The following is a 17,510-nucleotide window of genomic DNA, read 5'->3' as shown; positions in this document are numbered from 1 at the left end:
TTTTGCGAGAATTTTTGTTCAGGACAAAACCATATTGTCACTATGCCATGGCAATAACGAAAATCAACTGGAAAAGTTATAAAACGTTAAAAACCAACCCTTGATATTTCCCGCCCTTCTGAGATTCTGAGAGGTTTTCTGTGAGTTTTAGTGAGTAACGATTTTCTGTTGCCTTTGATCGGAAAAATTCGAACAAGTTTTCATCACCGGGGCGTACTTAAACGATACCCTTCATATTTTTAATTATTTTATGGAATAGTTCTATGCGATTTTCGTATTGGTTTCTGTTGATGCCACTTAAATTCAACGTCGGTTTCTGTTAATTTGTGCTGCGACTGTTTTTCAAGAAAGAAGAAGACACTGTCGGTACGTAATAAACATAAATAATAATTTGTTTTTTTTTGCAAGAATTCTGAGGAGTATTCATACTGGTTTCAGTTGGTTTTGAATAATTTTCGTCCACATGTAATGCTTCCTAACGAAGATGCCGCTAAGGGTATTTTATAAAAGGAATGTTCCCTAATCTACATGATCAAACTGATTCTTGCTTATCTTCCAGTTGACTTTGACAAATTTCTGCTGTGGTCGAAGTGTTTTTTGTTCAGATGAAGTTGTTGTAAGTGGAATGTTTAAATACTTAACATGCCGTTGAATTAAAATTAAATTCGTTGTTTTTGTTCCAGTTTTGCGAGTTAAGACACGAGTAGTAGCAGGTCAATAAAAGTGTCAGGCTCCGCAACACTGAAGATAGAATATTAAAAAGTCAGGGAATATACGAGTCCCGAAGGGAAGTTGACCGGTTAAGAACAAAACCAGCTCGAAATGCACGACGTTCGACACCCCATATATCTCAAAATCGTCAGTTACACAATTAGTTTCCATAGTCTTTAAACGAGTCTTGAACAAAAGAAAAATAAAGTATAATAACTTAAACACTCAATTGAGAGAAAAATGCTAATCAAATATTTTCAAATACTACTACTTTATAGATTCAAGGTCAAATTTACCACCGAACAAATGCATTGCTGCCACTACCCGGTGGCAAATGTCCTTGAAGCGACAATTCTGACAGGAAACTACAAAGGAGAAGTCGTAATAATCCCGCGTATCTCGATTACTCCTACCGATTTACCGTTAAATTTTAAACGTCTGCAATTTCCCGTGCGTCGCGCATTCGCGATGACTTTTGATAAAACCCAAGGACAGTCACTGAAAATTTGTGGCATAAACTCCGAGTATTCATGTTTCTCTAATGGACAGCTCTATGTCGCATATTCGCGTGATCCTGACTCCAACATTGTGGAATATATAGAATTTAGTGGCTAGGACCGCCTTGACCACTTTCACATGTTTCGTATATTCCGAATTTTAAGCTTGAATTATTTAGAATTCTGAAGTTTTTTATGAAATCTGTTCCTGTGAGATTGGCCAGGCAGAAGAGTATTACTATATTTGCACTAAGCCAAGCTTTTGAATAATTGAATAAATAACGTAATAATTTTCTTCAGAATATTTAAAAGAATGACTGTTCATTTTCAGAAATGTATTGAAATGATTTGATTATGGTCGAAAGGTGCTTCAAAATGTTCAATGAAATAAAAACGTAGAATTTTACGAGCGCAGGATTGAAAATAAAACTAAAAACAAATCAGAGCCGAAACATATCGTAGGTATGTTTTTTAGCAGCAGTTAGATATTTCAGTTTTTGCAATACAACAGTCAATAAAACTCAAGGCGGCGGAACGAAGTTTGCCGGGTCAGCTAGTTTTCTAATAAATCCTTAATACCATTGTGATGAATTTTAGAAAGTTTTTAAGTACTGTTTGCCATGAAACGTCTTATAATGAAAAAAATTGCTCAAAAGTCTTACATAGGGTATCGAACGTCTTCGTCAGTGGTTTTCTTCGGCAGTTTTTCTGCAGCAATCTTATGCAAAAGGGGGCCGAAGAAAACCACTGACGAAGAAGTTCGATACCCTATTTACACAAAAAATTTAGCATAACTATTGTACCTTGGCACCAAAAATGCATCCCGGTGTCATTCAGTTTATCAGCTATCAACCGATAAAAAATTACCAACAATCAGTAAATCCAATTAATCGACACAGCATGCGACCTACATCAATGCATGACCTCTGCAGCATCACTGCGACGACTGTAAGCGCAACAATGGAGACGGCCTGTCTGGCTGGGTGCTAATCGCAATCGATTGCTGACCGATCGAGGCCGGAACATGACCGTGAGTCAGTTGGTTCATCAACGTACAAATCTTCCTTACTACCTACTATCCGGAATGAACGCTGCCGCTGCTGTTAGCGGGTACCCACGGAGGGGCTGATTAATACATTTTTATCTCCCTATGGTGTGCGATTATTTGCAATGAAGACAAGAGGAAAGCCCAGCATGCAATTTCATAGCAACGGCTTCAGTTTCATTATTTACATGCTTTATCCAGCGAATTCGTCAAGGTGTTGCATCGGATCTTAAAAAGGTGACATGGCAACCATACATTACACACTTCCATAAAGGACATCGTTTTGATTGTTGATCCAAACAAGGAATAACCTTTCGGATATGGTTGAATTGTTGAAAACTAAACGACAGAGGGGGCGGCACTGCACGGATATGGATGTTCTTTAAATTAATTTACGATATGTTCGAACTGCGATGCAAATGGCCAAATAATAATACTTACTACCGCCAAGGCCTGCAGACCTACAGATTGAGGTACTGTCACTATTACTGAGCAGTAAATTGTAGTAATTTAATTGGACACCTCAAGTCTGCGTCTGGCTGAATTATGGCAACCGAAAGCGGGAAGATAATCAAGATGTTGCGAAGCGATTATGCAAGCAGCATGCCAGTAAGTAGCATGTGAGATCTTTTATCTCGCACGGGTCAAAGCTGCCAATCTTCATTTGTTTGGTTCAGTCAGACCCGTGTCGACGCTGGGGGTTGGACCAATGTCAAATCATCAATTGAAGTTGGGATTGAGAATGGCACCCAGCTCGTAAATAATATCTTAAGTGCGCTCTGCTAGATAGGTATCAGTAGACGACAAACAGGGAGGTCATAGGTGCGCACATGTTATGACAGATTGCCACCATGACATTTCTTTTGTTAGGTCAGTAAAAGGTACTGGCAGATATAACGAGATTGGGCCCGATGATTTTTGTTTTTCTATGAGAAGAGATAAATATCTAAAGGTTTCCTGACAGAAATGTAACATTTTGACAATTTTTATTTCAGTACTGCCCCAGTTTTCAAACCAAAAGGATCTTTTAAGAACATAAAAACATAAATATGCTAAACGTATTTTTCGCCGACTTATACAATTATGTACAACAGAAGATATAGCATCTGTAACCATTCGTTTTGACGGTGTTGCTGATATTTGTTCGGTTTTTGCGTACGAAAAAGAAAGAAGGAAATATATTTGCTTTTGTCAACACGCACATTTTGACAATTTCATATGAAAATTCACGTAGGTGCTAATATCTCAAATAATTCAGTAAACTGATCTTTCCAAGGAACCGAACAGAAAATAGAAAAAACAAAAGAGATAAATGGTATCCAACAGAGCGTTTACAAAAGAAACGAATATCAGAAAAAGGTCGAAGTATTTATTTTTCTCGATTTCTCCTGACTAGGGTTTTAAACATACGACGGTTAGCATACTAGACCAGCTGGTAAACCCGAAATCACATATGAAGCAAACCTAAGGATATCATCCGGTCTGATTTAGCAGGACATGTCCTAATTTTGAAATCCTATTTGAATGTCCTGATTTATTTTTCATATTCTAGCATTTGTCCTGATTTTCCAATTTTACAACTTTTACTGTAGAACTTTATAAAGACATTCAAATTTATTGTTCCATCTCGTAAGAATCAATGGTGTGAAATTATACTGAAGCGATTTTTTTCGTGGTTTGTTAGTTTTCGTAAAGAGACGGAGTTTGTGCGTTGACACCAACAACATCTGTCAATTATTGAGTTTAATATGAAACAATTTTATTTGTGCCGAATTTATAGCTAATAACTCAGAATTGTTTGATTAATTTTGTCTGAAAAACACATTAAATCAATAATTGCGTATATTGGTGTATTCTGAAAGGCATATTTAATATTACGTGTTTTAATTATTTATGCTTCGAAGAATAGAAATAGGTTAGATTAAACGGTGTCAGGTGTCCTGATTTTTAACTCGAACCAGATGGTATCCAACAAAAATGAAAAATACTAAAGAAACAAACAAACTCTAATTTTTGATCACTATGCAACATTTTCAACCTTAAATCCCGCCTTGCTTGCATACGCTAGCAAATACCACATACAAGTTTGCACACAAGTTGGCCCATAGTGTAGCACACAAGTTTTTACAGCACTCACCTGAATTTTATCCTCTAAGAACTTATTCGACTCTCGCATGGCGGAAAGCTCCTGATTGAGTTTGAGAATGTCCAGATTCAGCTGGTGAACATACGATGCAGTGTGGCCACTTTGGACACTGTGCCGATCTTCTGCGCTGCTACTGGCCGATCGATTCGAACGTTTGTGCGCCAGTGTATTTGCGGTTGAGCTGCGCTTCTGATGTGTTAAAGCTTCTTGCAGCTTTTTGCATTCGTTTTTGGAACGCCGCAAGTCTGTTTCGTTTTGTGCTCTTGAAAGGGATAAAAACTAGAATAATCTTAAAACGAAATAACTGTGTTCAACTTACCTCAACACTCTGACGGCACCTCGTTCGGTGGCCAAACTGGCGCGTAGTTCATTGATTTCCAGCCGCATCTGTTCGTTCTGAGCGAGCAGTTTTTGAACGGTCAACGCATTTTGCGTTTCACAAACCGCATGTTTCTTTGACTTTCCTGTACCTAACTGTTGCTGCGCTGATCGCGTGCCAGTTTCCGGTTTTGGTGGAATCGGTGGCTTACTGGCGACAATTTTGCCATCAACCTGCGGATCAATCTTAATCCTTTTACTACTGGAAAATCCGGCAGCACTGATGACCGTCGATGCAGGCGGTGGGATATTTTCCGCATCCGATTGTTTCAGCACTCGCGATTGATGGTCAGAATCATTGCCCAGCAAAGGCATTTTCTTTCTTTTGAGCGAATTCACCTCCTTATCACTATCACACTTGATCACATTGGAACTTTTTCGAATCGGAACAGCCATCTGAGCTGGTTCCATCTGTGTTATGCTGGCCATTTTACTATGATATTCGCTGGCTTTCCGGGCACTTAAATACAAAGTCACCTTTTCACTGTCACAATCGCTCTGATTGGCGGTTTGGATTTTACGTTCTACTTCTCGTTGTGGTAAACCAGACGCGCCACAGGAGATTCCTGTGTTTGCCCGCTGGTACTGCTGCTGCTGCTGCTGACGCTGTTTACTGCTCATGTCTGCCAACGTTGCCGACTGCATTGGGATTTTCGGTTTTGAACATTTAATTTTAATTTATGAAACAGTTAATGAGCACCCTGTTTTTTATCCAGTGCTTTCTCTTCTTTCAGGTGAAGGTTTTCTTTTTTTCTCGTGTTTTTTTTTCACTTCGTCCTGTATCACTGTCCTATTACCACGTGAGTTTGGTTAGATTGTAATCCCACTTAACAACTGTTGAAATGCAATGTCAATGAATCGGTACTGTCGATTTTGAACTCGGCCAGGGATGCAACCAACTGGAACGGAAACGTGATGAAGAAGAGCATTGGTATTAGGTCGAAGAATGAATCAGACGTCAATATGTAGAATACAAAAAGTAAATAGTGAGCGTTTCGAAACATTAGCGACCTTAAAATCAGATAAGGGGCCATCCACATACCACGTGGATTTTTAACGATTTTGACCCCCCCTCCCCCTCCGTGGACAACTGCCCATATAAATTCGAAAAAAAATGTATGGACCGTGGACATTAACCAACTCCCCCCCCCCCCCATCCCAAAGCTGTTCACGTGGTATGTGGATGGCCCCTAAAATGCGAACATGTGATAATGTTTTCACAAATAATTGTTGATTTCCATGCCCCTCCCCACAACAAGTGTACTCTTTACTTTAAACTTTGACAGAAAGATCTATATTTTTTTTATTATATCTGTATCTTTTCGATTTATACTCGGTAACTAGATTCATATTCTGTATGATACCCTAAACCGCATACTCATTGAAATCAGAAAATGTCAAGTGTGCGGAGTGAGTTAACTGTGAAAGTTCCATTTCTAAATAGGTTCTCTTCTAACCTTACTCCGGAATCCACAGCGGATTGAATTACTAATGCTCAATGTTAACATAGCCCCATCGGTGGTTGACTTAAGTAACTCTTTATCGGTTATGCTTTTGAGTGGCAGATTGGTATTTTAAAAGTTTTACCAAGAAATGGAACATTCTGTTCTAAAAAAGGCCAAACAAATACTCTGCCTTACTTTAGTTCATTCCACCATCGGACCAGGTCAAGTTGTTGCACAGTAGCTAGTCATTCATCATTTAAGTAGACTGTCTACTGGCGCAACACACACCCACAATGTTTCTTCCCATCGCTTCTGTACCGGCAGACGCCAGCAACAACTTGCGTCAGCGTAAGATAGATTAGGTGGCAAACCCACTAGAATAGTTAGTAAGTTTGGTTAATGGGTTACTTTGGGCTAATTAGGTTTGTACAAACTTTTCACTTTCAACTTCAGCTTCTTTTTCTTGGTTAAATGGTAAATCATTTTGCAAAACAACTAATTACTCATAATCTCTCTTTCCCGGAACGCGGGCGCGTACGAAACAAATCAAAGAATATACCGTGAAAAACTGCACGAATGGAAATGATCTAATCGAATATATTTTTAGTAACTAACTTTACCATATCGTACAACGTCACTCTACACTAGGAAATCGAAGCGCCAAAATGGTAGCAAGCGAGATCAGAAAATAAATAATAATTATTTTGTCAGTGCCGTAAACTTCTTCCTCGAGCGGGTGCTGGTCACGGTAGTAGACTGCTACTGGCCTTGAAACGAGACGTTGCTTTCTTCGTCTATATAACTTTGACGTTGGTATTTAAGATGGTAACTCTACTATCGAGCGAGCGTAGTCATTGTTGGACTCCGAGTATTTCATCCTGTTGCGTGGATTTGTGTTCCCATTATTCAAAGTATTGTATTACTTCGCAGACAGACAGCAACATTTGTGTTGCGTCACTTTGCTTTTGCTGCTCGTAATGATGGTCGATTTTATTTTATCACTCAGAAAAAACGTGGTTGTGACCAAATTTAGGTGAAACGCAAAACACACTCATGTGACACAAAGTCAATATAAATAATTTGATGTCTTTCGCGTTACAAATCGAAGATAATGTTCTCAATTAAACTGACTCACTCGCTCTGTAACCTATAAAAGAACTTTCGCTTCATTCATCAAGATAATCACCAATCAATTTCAATTCCAAGCATACCTCGGTTCCCACTTTAGAAAATACATTGCTCTCTGTCATCGAAGCTATCTCCTGGTTGCACTTAATGTGCAACAATCATTATAGATCACGGAAACAACCGTAAAGCGAACTCAAATGAAGAGTATCTTCAAGTGGTTTTTGGGAGGGAAACCAGAAATATATATATATATATATATATATATATATATATATATATATATATATATATATATATATATATATATATATATATATATATATATATATATATATATATATATATATATATATATATATATATATATATATATATATATATATATATATATATATATATATATATATATATATATATATATATATATATATATATATATATATATATATATATATATATATAATAATATATAGAAAAAACCAGCTAATATATTTCGAACTGATTTCAAAAAATTAAAGTTAATGTTTGGAAATAACACTTGTCGAACAGGGAGTCTAAAATTAATACAATATTCCAAAAAGAATACCCATTAGAACTGTTATTAATTCCTGCATCCAATCCACCCCTATGTGAATGAAATATTTGTTTCAATCACTTCACGTTGTCGTGTGAAACAGTCTCTGTATGGCATCAAACATGTAGTCGCAAAGATTTCTGAAGTGGTGAAGCGAATTATTTGATTGACGTTGAGGGCGACCTTTCCGCCTACAGAATACAGAAGCCTCGAAACTTTTCTTCTAAAACCAATAAACCTAACAAAACAAAGATTTGTTGTAAATTTTTATAATACACAAAAAATGATTTGGATGAACTGTTTAGAAGTATAGATTTTTACTCAAGCTGGTGGATTTTTGATGCAATACGAATTATTTTCACGCGTGAGGGTTCGATATGGCTCTCCCTGTTAAGTATTAATCTTCTCCAGGAAATTGTGATTAACAATATTGGCCGGAGAAAAGAGATCCGATATGACTCTTAAGGTTTAAACACAATTGATACGTTGCGGCTGCGTTTGTGGCAATTTGACAGTTAGCCCATACATTTTCTATCAAATTAACGTCAACGCAACGCAAACGTATCCATTGTGCTTGGGCCTTTACTCTCTTGGCATCGTAAATTCCTGTCATAACAAAACTGTAGAGAGGATCGTTTGTGAAGTCTCTCCGGGGCATTGCATCTGACGATATTAGCAAGAGAAACGAGGCACGAAATAATAGAACAGTGCTGTTGAAACGGAAGGGTAGAAGCAACTTGTTCGTATAAACATTCTAAGCATGTCACATAAAGTGGAAATGTGTTGAAATCATAAATGGCCGACTATTAGCCACCACGTGGTCGACTTCTAATTTTAAAAAGTATAGGACTCGACCACGTGGTGGCTTCTGCACACTACAACCGTAATCTTAATAGTGATATTGCCAATAATCCCCGGTGCCGGCCGAAAAACGAGCAACTTTAGCGGAGATCGGGTAACCAACTTCCGGTGGAAACTTTGTCCGTATACTGGCTGGGAAGGGGGGTCGTTCGCGGCTATGTCCCCAAGTTAGGATTAGCGTACAACAGCGGGTGTCAGAATCATGAAATGCGGTGTTAAGATGGAAAAAGAGAGAACATGCTAGACAGTAAATTATGTTGCGGGCACAACATTACCATACCCACATCTACTATAGTTGCGGCGTGATAGCGGGTGGTGCGTGGTGCATAAATTGTAAAAAAAATGAAAAAAAATGAAAAGATCACTTTTTACTGAATACCACTAGAAAATATGCTGAAAATGTAATACAAGTCAGAATTCGGAATTTTTAAAAATATTTCATTCCGGATAACCGAGTTCTCCGGATAATCGCGCCTTTCCTTTTTTTTCTATGCTTTTCAAGAATAGCAAAGTTTTGTATTCAGTAAATGTGCGAAAATCATTTCTTTTCTATTTTAACCCTTCAGCTGTCAGAATTACAACAAGAGAATTCGAGTAGTTTTCATTTCATTCATAATGTACTCGAAAATAAAACTAATGTTCTTCAATTGAAAGCGACGGTTCACAGCATCACTATAACCTGATAATTGTCAATTTAAAATGACTTTGCCAGGCTCTGGTCCAACGTATTGAAATCGAGGACAACGAGAAAGATACGGTTGAACATTTAGCGGTTATCAACCGGAGGAGTCAAAGGGCTTGATTTAACTCGGGATTTCATACGAGTTATTTCGCGCATAATGTCAAACCATTACACAGCTAACACCCACCTATATTGAATTGGATTAGTCGATGGCAATCTTTGCGAATGTGGAGGGTACGAGGATATCGAACACATTGTTTTCGTATACCCTAAATACTACAGAGCAAGAAAAATGTATATGTATGTTTTATGTATCATTTAAAAAGGCCGCTTCTTCTGAGCAAAACGTGTTTTTCAAAAAATGTTTATTGTTTTCCTTCGATTTTTAAATGAAGAATAAAAAACTGCTCGAAAAGTCTTAGTTGACGTTCCGTCCATGTACGGTATATGAGAGAACTGTCATTTAAGGCATTACGACCAGTTTTTTATTCTTCATTTAATAATCGAAGGAAAACGATAAACATTTTTTTTTAAATCACGTTTTGCTCAGAAAACTGCACTCTTTCAGCTGATATATAGAAATCAGAAAACCGTTTAAAACTTTAGGACCCAATTGTCTTGTACTCTAAAGAGTTGGCTGCGAAGTCTGTGTATAAATAAAAACAGAAGGTCGAGTTCCGCAGATGCAAGATATCGTTATTCGATGTCAGGCTTATTTGAAGTAAAGCTGATTGCTGTTTTTTTGCATATTTATTGCCCGTGATAGAAATTACAAGGTTATTCCATTAATTAAACCTTTATTTTCGATTATTGAGCTAAAACCAAACAGATTATGCTCGTCAAAAACATCTATACTTTTCTGATCCGTGGAGCTATTATCACAGCACGTGTCTCACAATTACAGTCACGTCGCGTAGTATATCAAGTAGAATAAAACATTGTAATACGAATTGAAAAAACTGTTTTTGCCTTTCTTCTAGAAAAGTATAGCAATCACTGGAAAAACCAATGGTATAAAAGTGCTCCAAAGGGTCGAATCTCGTATATCAATCGACTTAGTTTGACGAGCTGAGCATTTTCTGTATGTGTGTGTATGTGTGTGTGTATGTAAAGCTCTCCCAATCTCACTCGATTTTCTCAGAGATGGCTGGATCGATCTTCATTAAATTAATTGCAAATGAGAGGTCTAGTTGCTCCATAAGACGCAATTGAATTTCATTGCAATCGGATTTTTAGTTTAGAGGTTATGTTTAAAAATGTGAAAATCACGAAACATGATTATCTCAGGAACTACTAAACCGATTTTAACAAAATTGGTTTTAAATGAACGAGCTACTTAAAAAACCCTTAACTTTCAAGTTTCATGAAGATTGAACGTGTGATTCAGAAGTTATTTAAAGAAACGTGTTCTGGAGAGTGTTTAATCTCACTCATGTTTCTCAGAGATGGCTGAACCGATTTCCACAAAATCAGTGTCATTTGGAAGGTCCAATTACCCCATAAGACCTTATTGATTTTTTTTGCAATCGATCTATTACTTTGCCTGTTATGTTTAAAAATGTGAAATCCAGCAATGAAAAGAAACATATTCCGAAGACTACTTAAACTCACTCTCTTTTCTCAGAGATGGCTGAACCGATTTCCACGAAATTAGTTTCAAATTAAAGTTCTAGCTGCCTCATAACACCCTATTGAATTTCGATGTAATCGGTCTGTTACTTTGTCTGTAATGTATCAAAATATGAAAATCACGAAACTTCATTATCTCAGATAGTACACAACCGATTTGAACAATATTGGTATCAAATGAACGGGCTAGTTAAAGGTTAATTGATGAATTTTATAGTGATTAAACACGTGGTTCAAAAATTGTGAAAAGAAACATGTTCCGGTGACTTTTCAAATTCACTCGTTTTCCGAAAAATGGCTGGACTAAATTCAACAATCTTAGTGTCAAATGAAAAGTTTGGCTTTTCTATGAGTTCCCATTTTATTTGACTATAATCGTATTTTTATTCCAACCGTTATGTATTAAATTATAAAACCTAAATTAATCCACCTAGCGGTCAGACCCAGCCTTTCTCATTCAAACTTATTATTTGTAAAAATAGATTTACATGAACGCTTCAATCCAATAAATGTGTATTCACTCTTTGGGTTCTAAAATAATGATGTTGTAATAGAAGTATGAAATATGAAATTTGACGTAATGTAAATGCTCAATAAATAGCGAAATAAAAGTAATGACTTTTAATTTCGAACAATTCAATCACGAGCGATACCGGGAATATTCAAATGGTACGATACCACAGTTAAATTATATTGTGGCCACATATATTGATCAAAGCAGAAATAGTTTTAAATAGCCTTCGAATTTCTTTTCTTTCCATAACTTTTGAACCACATATCAAATTCTTATGAAGTTTGTTATTTGTAAGTTTGAGAGATGACTCTTTCGTTGGTCACTAGTTATGTTCGAATAAGTTGTGTAATCTTTGAGATAATAGAATTTCGTTGTTTTATTAACAATTTAATACATAACGGTTGCTTAGTTCGATTATAATCAAATGAAGTGGGAACGTATAGGGCAGCCAAACTTTGAAACCACGTGTTTAATCATAATTCATCAGTTAACCCTTAACTAGCCTGTTTATCTGATAATACAATTGATCAAATCGGTTGTGTACTTTCTGAGATAATGAAGTTTCGTGATTTTCACAATTCGGTACATTACAGACGAAGTTACAGTTCGATTAGAGTAAAATTCAATAGGGTGTTATGAGGCAGCTAGACCTTTCATTTGACACTAATTTCGTGAAAATCGGTTCAGCCATCTCTAAAAAAAGTGAGTGAGTTTATGTATTCTTCGGAATATGTTTCTTTTCAAAGCTAGATTGAACATTTTTAAACATAACAGGCAAAGTAATAGTCCGATTGCAAAAAAAAAACAAATGGGTCTTATGGGGTAACTGGACTTTTCATATGACACTGATTTTGTGGAAATCGGTCCAGCCATCTCTGAGAAACATTAGTGAAATTAAACAGTCTTCAGAAGACGTTTCTTTTCATAACTTTTGAACCACAAGTTCAATCTATTAAAATTTAAAAGTTAATGGTTTTTAAGATAGCCCGTTCATTTGATACCAATTTTATTGAAATCGGTTGTGTGGTTTGTGAGATATTGATGTTTCGTGATTTTTACATTTTTAAACATAACCTCTGAAATAAAAATTCAATTACAATGAAATTCAATAGGGTCTTATGGGGCAACTAGAACTTTCATTTGCATACAATTTCATTAAAATCGGTCAAGCCATCTCTGAGAAAAGTGTGTGAAAATAAAAATCTGCACATACACACACACCCTTTGGAGCACTTTCATACCTTCGGTTTTGCAAGTGATTGCTGTTCCTTTCTAGGAGAGAGGCAATAATTAAAAATAATAATTAGGAGTTAAATATTCGTGCTAAAGAAATAGCGAAATAAAAGAAATGACTTTGAATTTCGTACACTTCAATCACGAGCAATACCGGGAACGTACGAATAGCACAATACCAAATTTAAATTTTGTTGAGGCCATATGTTTTGATCAAAGCAGTTACAGTTTCAAATAGTCTTTGAATTTCGTTTCTTTTCATAACTTTTGAACCACATATCAAATTGCTATGAAATTTCTTACTTGTGAGTTTGAGAGACAACCCCTTCAAATGACACTAGATATGTTCAAATAAGTCGTGTGATCTTTGAGATAATAGACTTTCGCTGTTTTTTTAATTTAATACATAACGATTGGAATAAAAATACGATTATAGTCAAATAAATTGGGAACCTATAGGAAAGCCAAACTTTTCATTTGACACTAAGATTGTTGAATTTAGTCCAGCCATTTTTGGGAAAACGAGTGAATTTGAAAAGTCACCGGAACATGTTTCTTTTCACAATTTTTGAACCACATGTTTAATCACTATAAAATTCATCAATTAACCTTTAACTAGCCCGTTCATTTGACTCCAATATTGTTCAAATCCATTGTGTACTTTCTGAGATAATGAAGTTTCGTGATTTTCATATTTTGATACATTACAGACAAAGTACGGACCGATTACATTGAAATTCAATAGGGTGTTATGAGGCAGCTATACCTTTCATTTGACACTAATTTCGTGAAAATCGGTTCAGCCATCTCTGAGAAAAGTGAGTGAGTTTAAGTATTCTTCGGAATATGTTTCTTTTCAAAGCTGGATTTCACATTTTTAAACATAACAGACAAAGTAATAGTCCGATTGCAAAAAAAATCAATAGGATCTTATCGGGCAACTAGACCTTCCATATGACACTGATTTTGTGGCAATCGGTTCAGCCATCTCTGAGAAACATGAGTGAGATTAAACACTCTCCAGAACACGTTTCTTTAAATAACTTCTGAATCACATCTTCAAACTTCATGAAACTCAAAAGTTAAGGGTTTTTTAAGTAGTTCGTTCATTTAAAACCAATTCTGTTAAAATCGGTTGAGTAGCCCCTGAGATAATGATGTATCGTGATTTTCAAATTTTTAAACATAACCTCTAAACTAAAAATCCGATTGCAATGAAATTCAATAGGGTCTTATGGGGCAACTAGACCTCTCATGTGCAATTAATTTCATGAAGATAGGTCCAGCCATCTCTGAGAAAATCGAGTGAGATTGGTAGAGCGTTACATACACACACACATACACACACGCATACAGAAAATGTCAGCTCGTCAAACTAAGTCGATTGATATACGAGATTCGACCCTTTGGAGCACTTTTATACCTTTGGTTTTTCCAGTGATTGCTATACCTTTCTAGGAGAAAGGCAAAAACAACGAAAGTCTATTATCTCAAAGCAATCACTTGCAAAACCGAAGATATGAAAGTGCTCCAAAGGGCAGAATGGCATATATCACTCGGCTCAGTTCGACGAGCTGAGCATTTTCTGTATGTATGTGTGTGTGTGTATGTGCATATTTTTATTTTCACTTTTCTCAGAGATGGCTGGACCGGTTTCAATGAAATTATATGCAAATGAAAATTCTAGTTGCCCCATAAGACCCTATTAAATTTCATTATAATTGGATTTTTATTTTAGAGGTTATGTTTAAAAATGTGAAAATCACGAAACATCAATATCTCAGAAACCACACAACCGATTTCAAAAAAATTGGTTTCAAATGAACGGGACATTTTAAAAATCCTTAACTTTTGAATTTCATATAGATTGAACATGTGGTTCAAAAGTTATGAAAAGAAACGTCTTCTGAAGACTGTTTAATTTCACTAATGTTTCTCAGAGATGGCTGGACCGATTTCCACAAAATCAGTGTCATATGAAAGGTCTAGTTACCCCATAAGACCCTATTGATTTATTCGCAATCGGACTATTACTTCGCTGTTATGTTTAAAAATGTGAAATCTAGCTATGAAAAGAAACATATTCCGAAGAATACATAAGCTCACTCACTTTTCTCAGAGATGGCTGAACCGATTTTCACGAAATTAGTGTCAAATGAAAGGTCTAGCTGACTCATAACACCCTATTGAATTTTACTGTAATCGAACTGTAACTTCGTCTATATAATGTACCGAATTGTGAAAATCACGAAACTTCATTATCTCAGAAAGTACACAACCGATTTGATCAATTGTATTATCAGATAAACAGGCTAGTTAAGGGTTAACTGATGAATTATGATTGGCTGCCCTATACGTTCCCATTTCATTTGATTATAATCGAACTAAGCAACCGTTATGTATTAAATTGTTAATGAAACAACAAATTTCTATTATATCAAAGATTACACGACTTATTTGAACATTACAAGTGTCATACGAACGAGTCATCTCTCAAACTTACAAATAACAAACTTCATAACAATTTGATATGTGGTTCAAAAGTTGTGGAAAGAAAAGAAATTCAAAGGCTATTTAAAACTATTTCTGCTTTGATCAATATATGTGGCCACAATATAATTTAACTGTGGTATCGTACCATTTGAATGTTCCCGGTATCGCTCGTGATTGAATTGTTCGAAATTAAGAGTCATTTCTTTTATTTCGCTATTAATTGAGCATTTACATTACGTCAAATTTCATATTTTATACTTCTATTACAACATCATTATTTTAGAACCCAAAAAGTGAATACACATTTATTGGATTGAAGCGTTCATGTAAATCTATTTTTACAAATAATAAGTTTGAATGAGAAAGGCTGGGTCTGACCGCTAGGTGGATTAATTTAGGTTTATGTTTATATGTCGTTCTCATGTCGCTTTATCTAACATTTTTCGACAGTACACCTCCAGTACTGTCTTTTGTTAGAACACTTTGATTATCCATCTGCCTTAGATTCTACCTAAATCAAGAAAGTTTGAACATATCACAGGTGCGTACTTTTTGCCTTTCTCCTAGGAAGGTATAGCAATCACTGGGAAAACCAAAGGTATAAAAGTGGTTCCAATGGCCGAATGTCATATACCACTCGACCCCTTTCGACGAACTGAGCATTTTCTGTATGTATGTATGTATGTGTGTATGTGTGTGTGTATGTGTGTGTGTGTGTGTGTGTATGTGCAACTTTTTTTTGTCACTCACTTTTCTCAGAGATGGCTGGACCGATTTTCATAAAATTAATTGCAAATGAAAGATCTAGTTCCATAGGTTGCTATTGAATTTCATTGTAATCGGATTTTTAGTTTAGAGGTTATGTATCAAAATGTAAAAATCACGAAACATCAATATCTCAGAAACAACGTAACCGATTTCAATAAAACTAGTTTCAAATGATCGGGCTGTCTCCAAAACCCTTAACTTTTAAATTTCGTAATGATTGAACATATGGTTCAAAAGTTATGTAAAGAAAAGCTATCCTGAGGTTAATTATACTCACTCATTTTTCTCAGAGATGGCTGTACCGATTTTCACAAAATTAGTGTCAAATGAAAGGTCTAGTTGCCTCATAGGTGGCTATTGAATTGCATTGTAATCGAATTGTAACTTTGTCCGTTGTTTATAAAAATGTGAAGTCACATAATGAAAGTAAACATATTGACTTTCTCCTAACGATCACTGGCTAATTAAAAGGTAGAAAAGTGATCCAAATGGCCGAATGTCATATACCACTCGACTCAGTTCGACGAATCTAGCATTTTCTGCATGTATAGGTGTATATGTGTGTGTGGGTCTGTACGCGTGTATGTGCAATGGGAAAATCGCTCTTTTATCTAAGAAGCTATGAGCATAGTTTAATTCAAATTAATGGGCTTTTAAACTCTTAAACAATGAATTTCATAATGTTTAAACATGGTGGTTTGAAAGTTATAGAAAGAAACGTAACCCGGAGACTGTTTAAAACTATAGCTACGATCAAAATATGTGGCCTCAACATCATTTAAATTTGATATTGTACTATTTCAATGTTTTCGGCCTTGCTCGGGATTGAAGTTGAAATTAAAAGTCATTTCTATCATTTCACTTTTTCTTTAGCACAAATATTACGTCAAATATCACATAACAATATCGCACGCTTAGCCTTGGGGCTAATAGCGGTCTCGATCAACGAGATTAGTTGAGAGAATTCGTTATCGATATTGTTTTGACACATTTTGCATGTGTAGGATATACCGTGCCTCAGTGCTGAGTCGAGAAAATTTTCAGCTCGAAAAGATCCTCGACTCGATCGGGAATCGTACCCGATATCACAACTGTGTGGGAGAGCTAGCCGACCGACATCGCTAACCACAGGGCCACGGGGACCAGAAATATCACATACTATACCTAAATTATTACTTTGTATATAACATCATTTTTCTAGTACTCAAAGAGTGGATATACCTTCATTGTATTGTATTTGACAATTTAAGGATCTCAAATCGTGTGAATCTATTTTAACATAATATAAGTTTGGATGAGAAAGGCTGGGTCTCACCGCTAGGTGGATTATTTTGGGTTTTGACGTTGACTAACGTCTATATCGAAGTTAGGCCCCTAAATTTGAAAATCTAGTAATTCAACCAGGG

General features: G+C 35.9%; 1 protein-coding gene across 3 annotated transcripts in view; it reads right to left on the bottom strand.

Annotated features, from left to right (window-relative positions):
* The window catches only part of LOC129726830 (protein lava lamp), a 302,877-nt gene that overhangs the window by 260,870 nt on the left and 24,497 nt on the right, over nt 1-17,510 (bottom strand). For all 3 annotated transcript variants that reach the window (XM_055683970.1, XM_055683971.1, XM_055683969.1), the window contains exons 2-3: nt 4,719-5,676; nt 4,391-4,661 (exon numbers count right to left, since the gene is read on the bottom strand). In XM_055683970.1, coding sequence (XP_055539945.1) covers nt 4,391-4,661; nt 4,719-5,422 — 975 coding nt within the window. In that variant the 5' untranslated portion in view covers nt 5,423-5,676. The remainder of the gene's footprint in view (nt 1-4,390; nt 4,662-4,718; nt 5,677-17,510) is intronic.

This window comes from Wyeomyia smithii, chromosome 3 (assembly GCF_029784165.1).
Source record: "Wyeomyia smithii strain HCP4-BCI-WySm-NY-G18 chromosome 3, ASM2978416v1, whole genome shotgun sequence".
NCBI lineage: Eukaryota > Metazoa > Arthropoda > Insecta > Diptera > Culicidae > Wyeomyia > Wyeomyia smithii.
The sequence above is the reverse complement of the archived record's forward strand: the minus strand, read 5'-3'. Positions and strand labels throughout refer to the sequence as shown.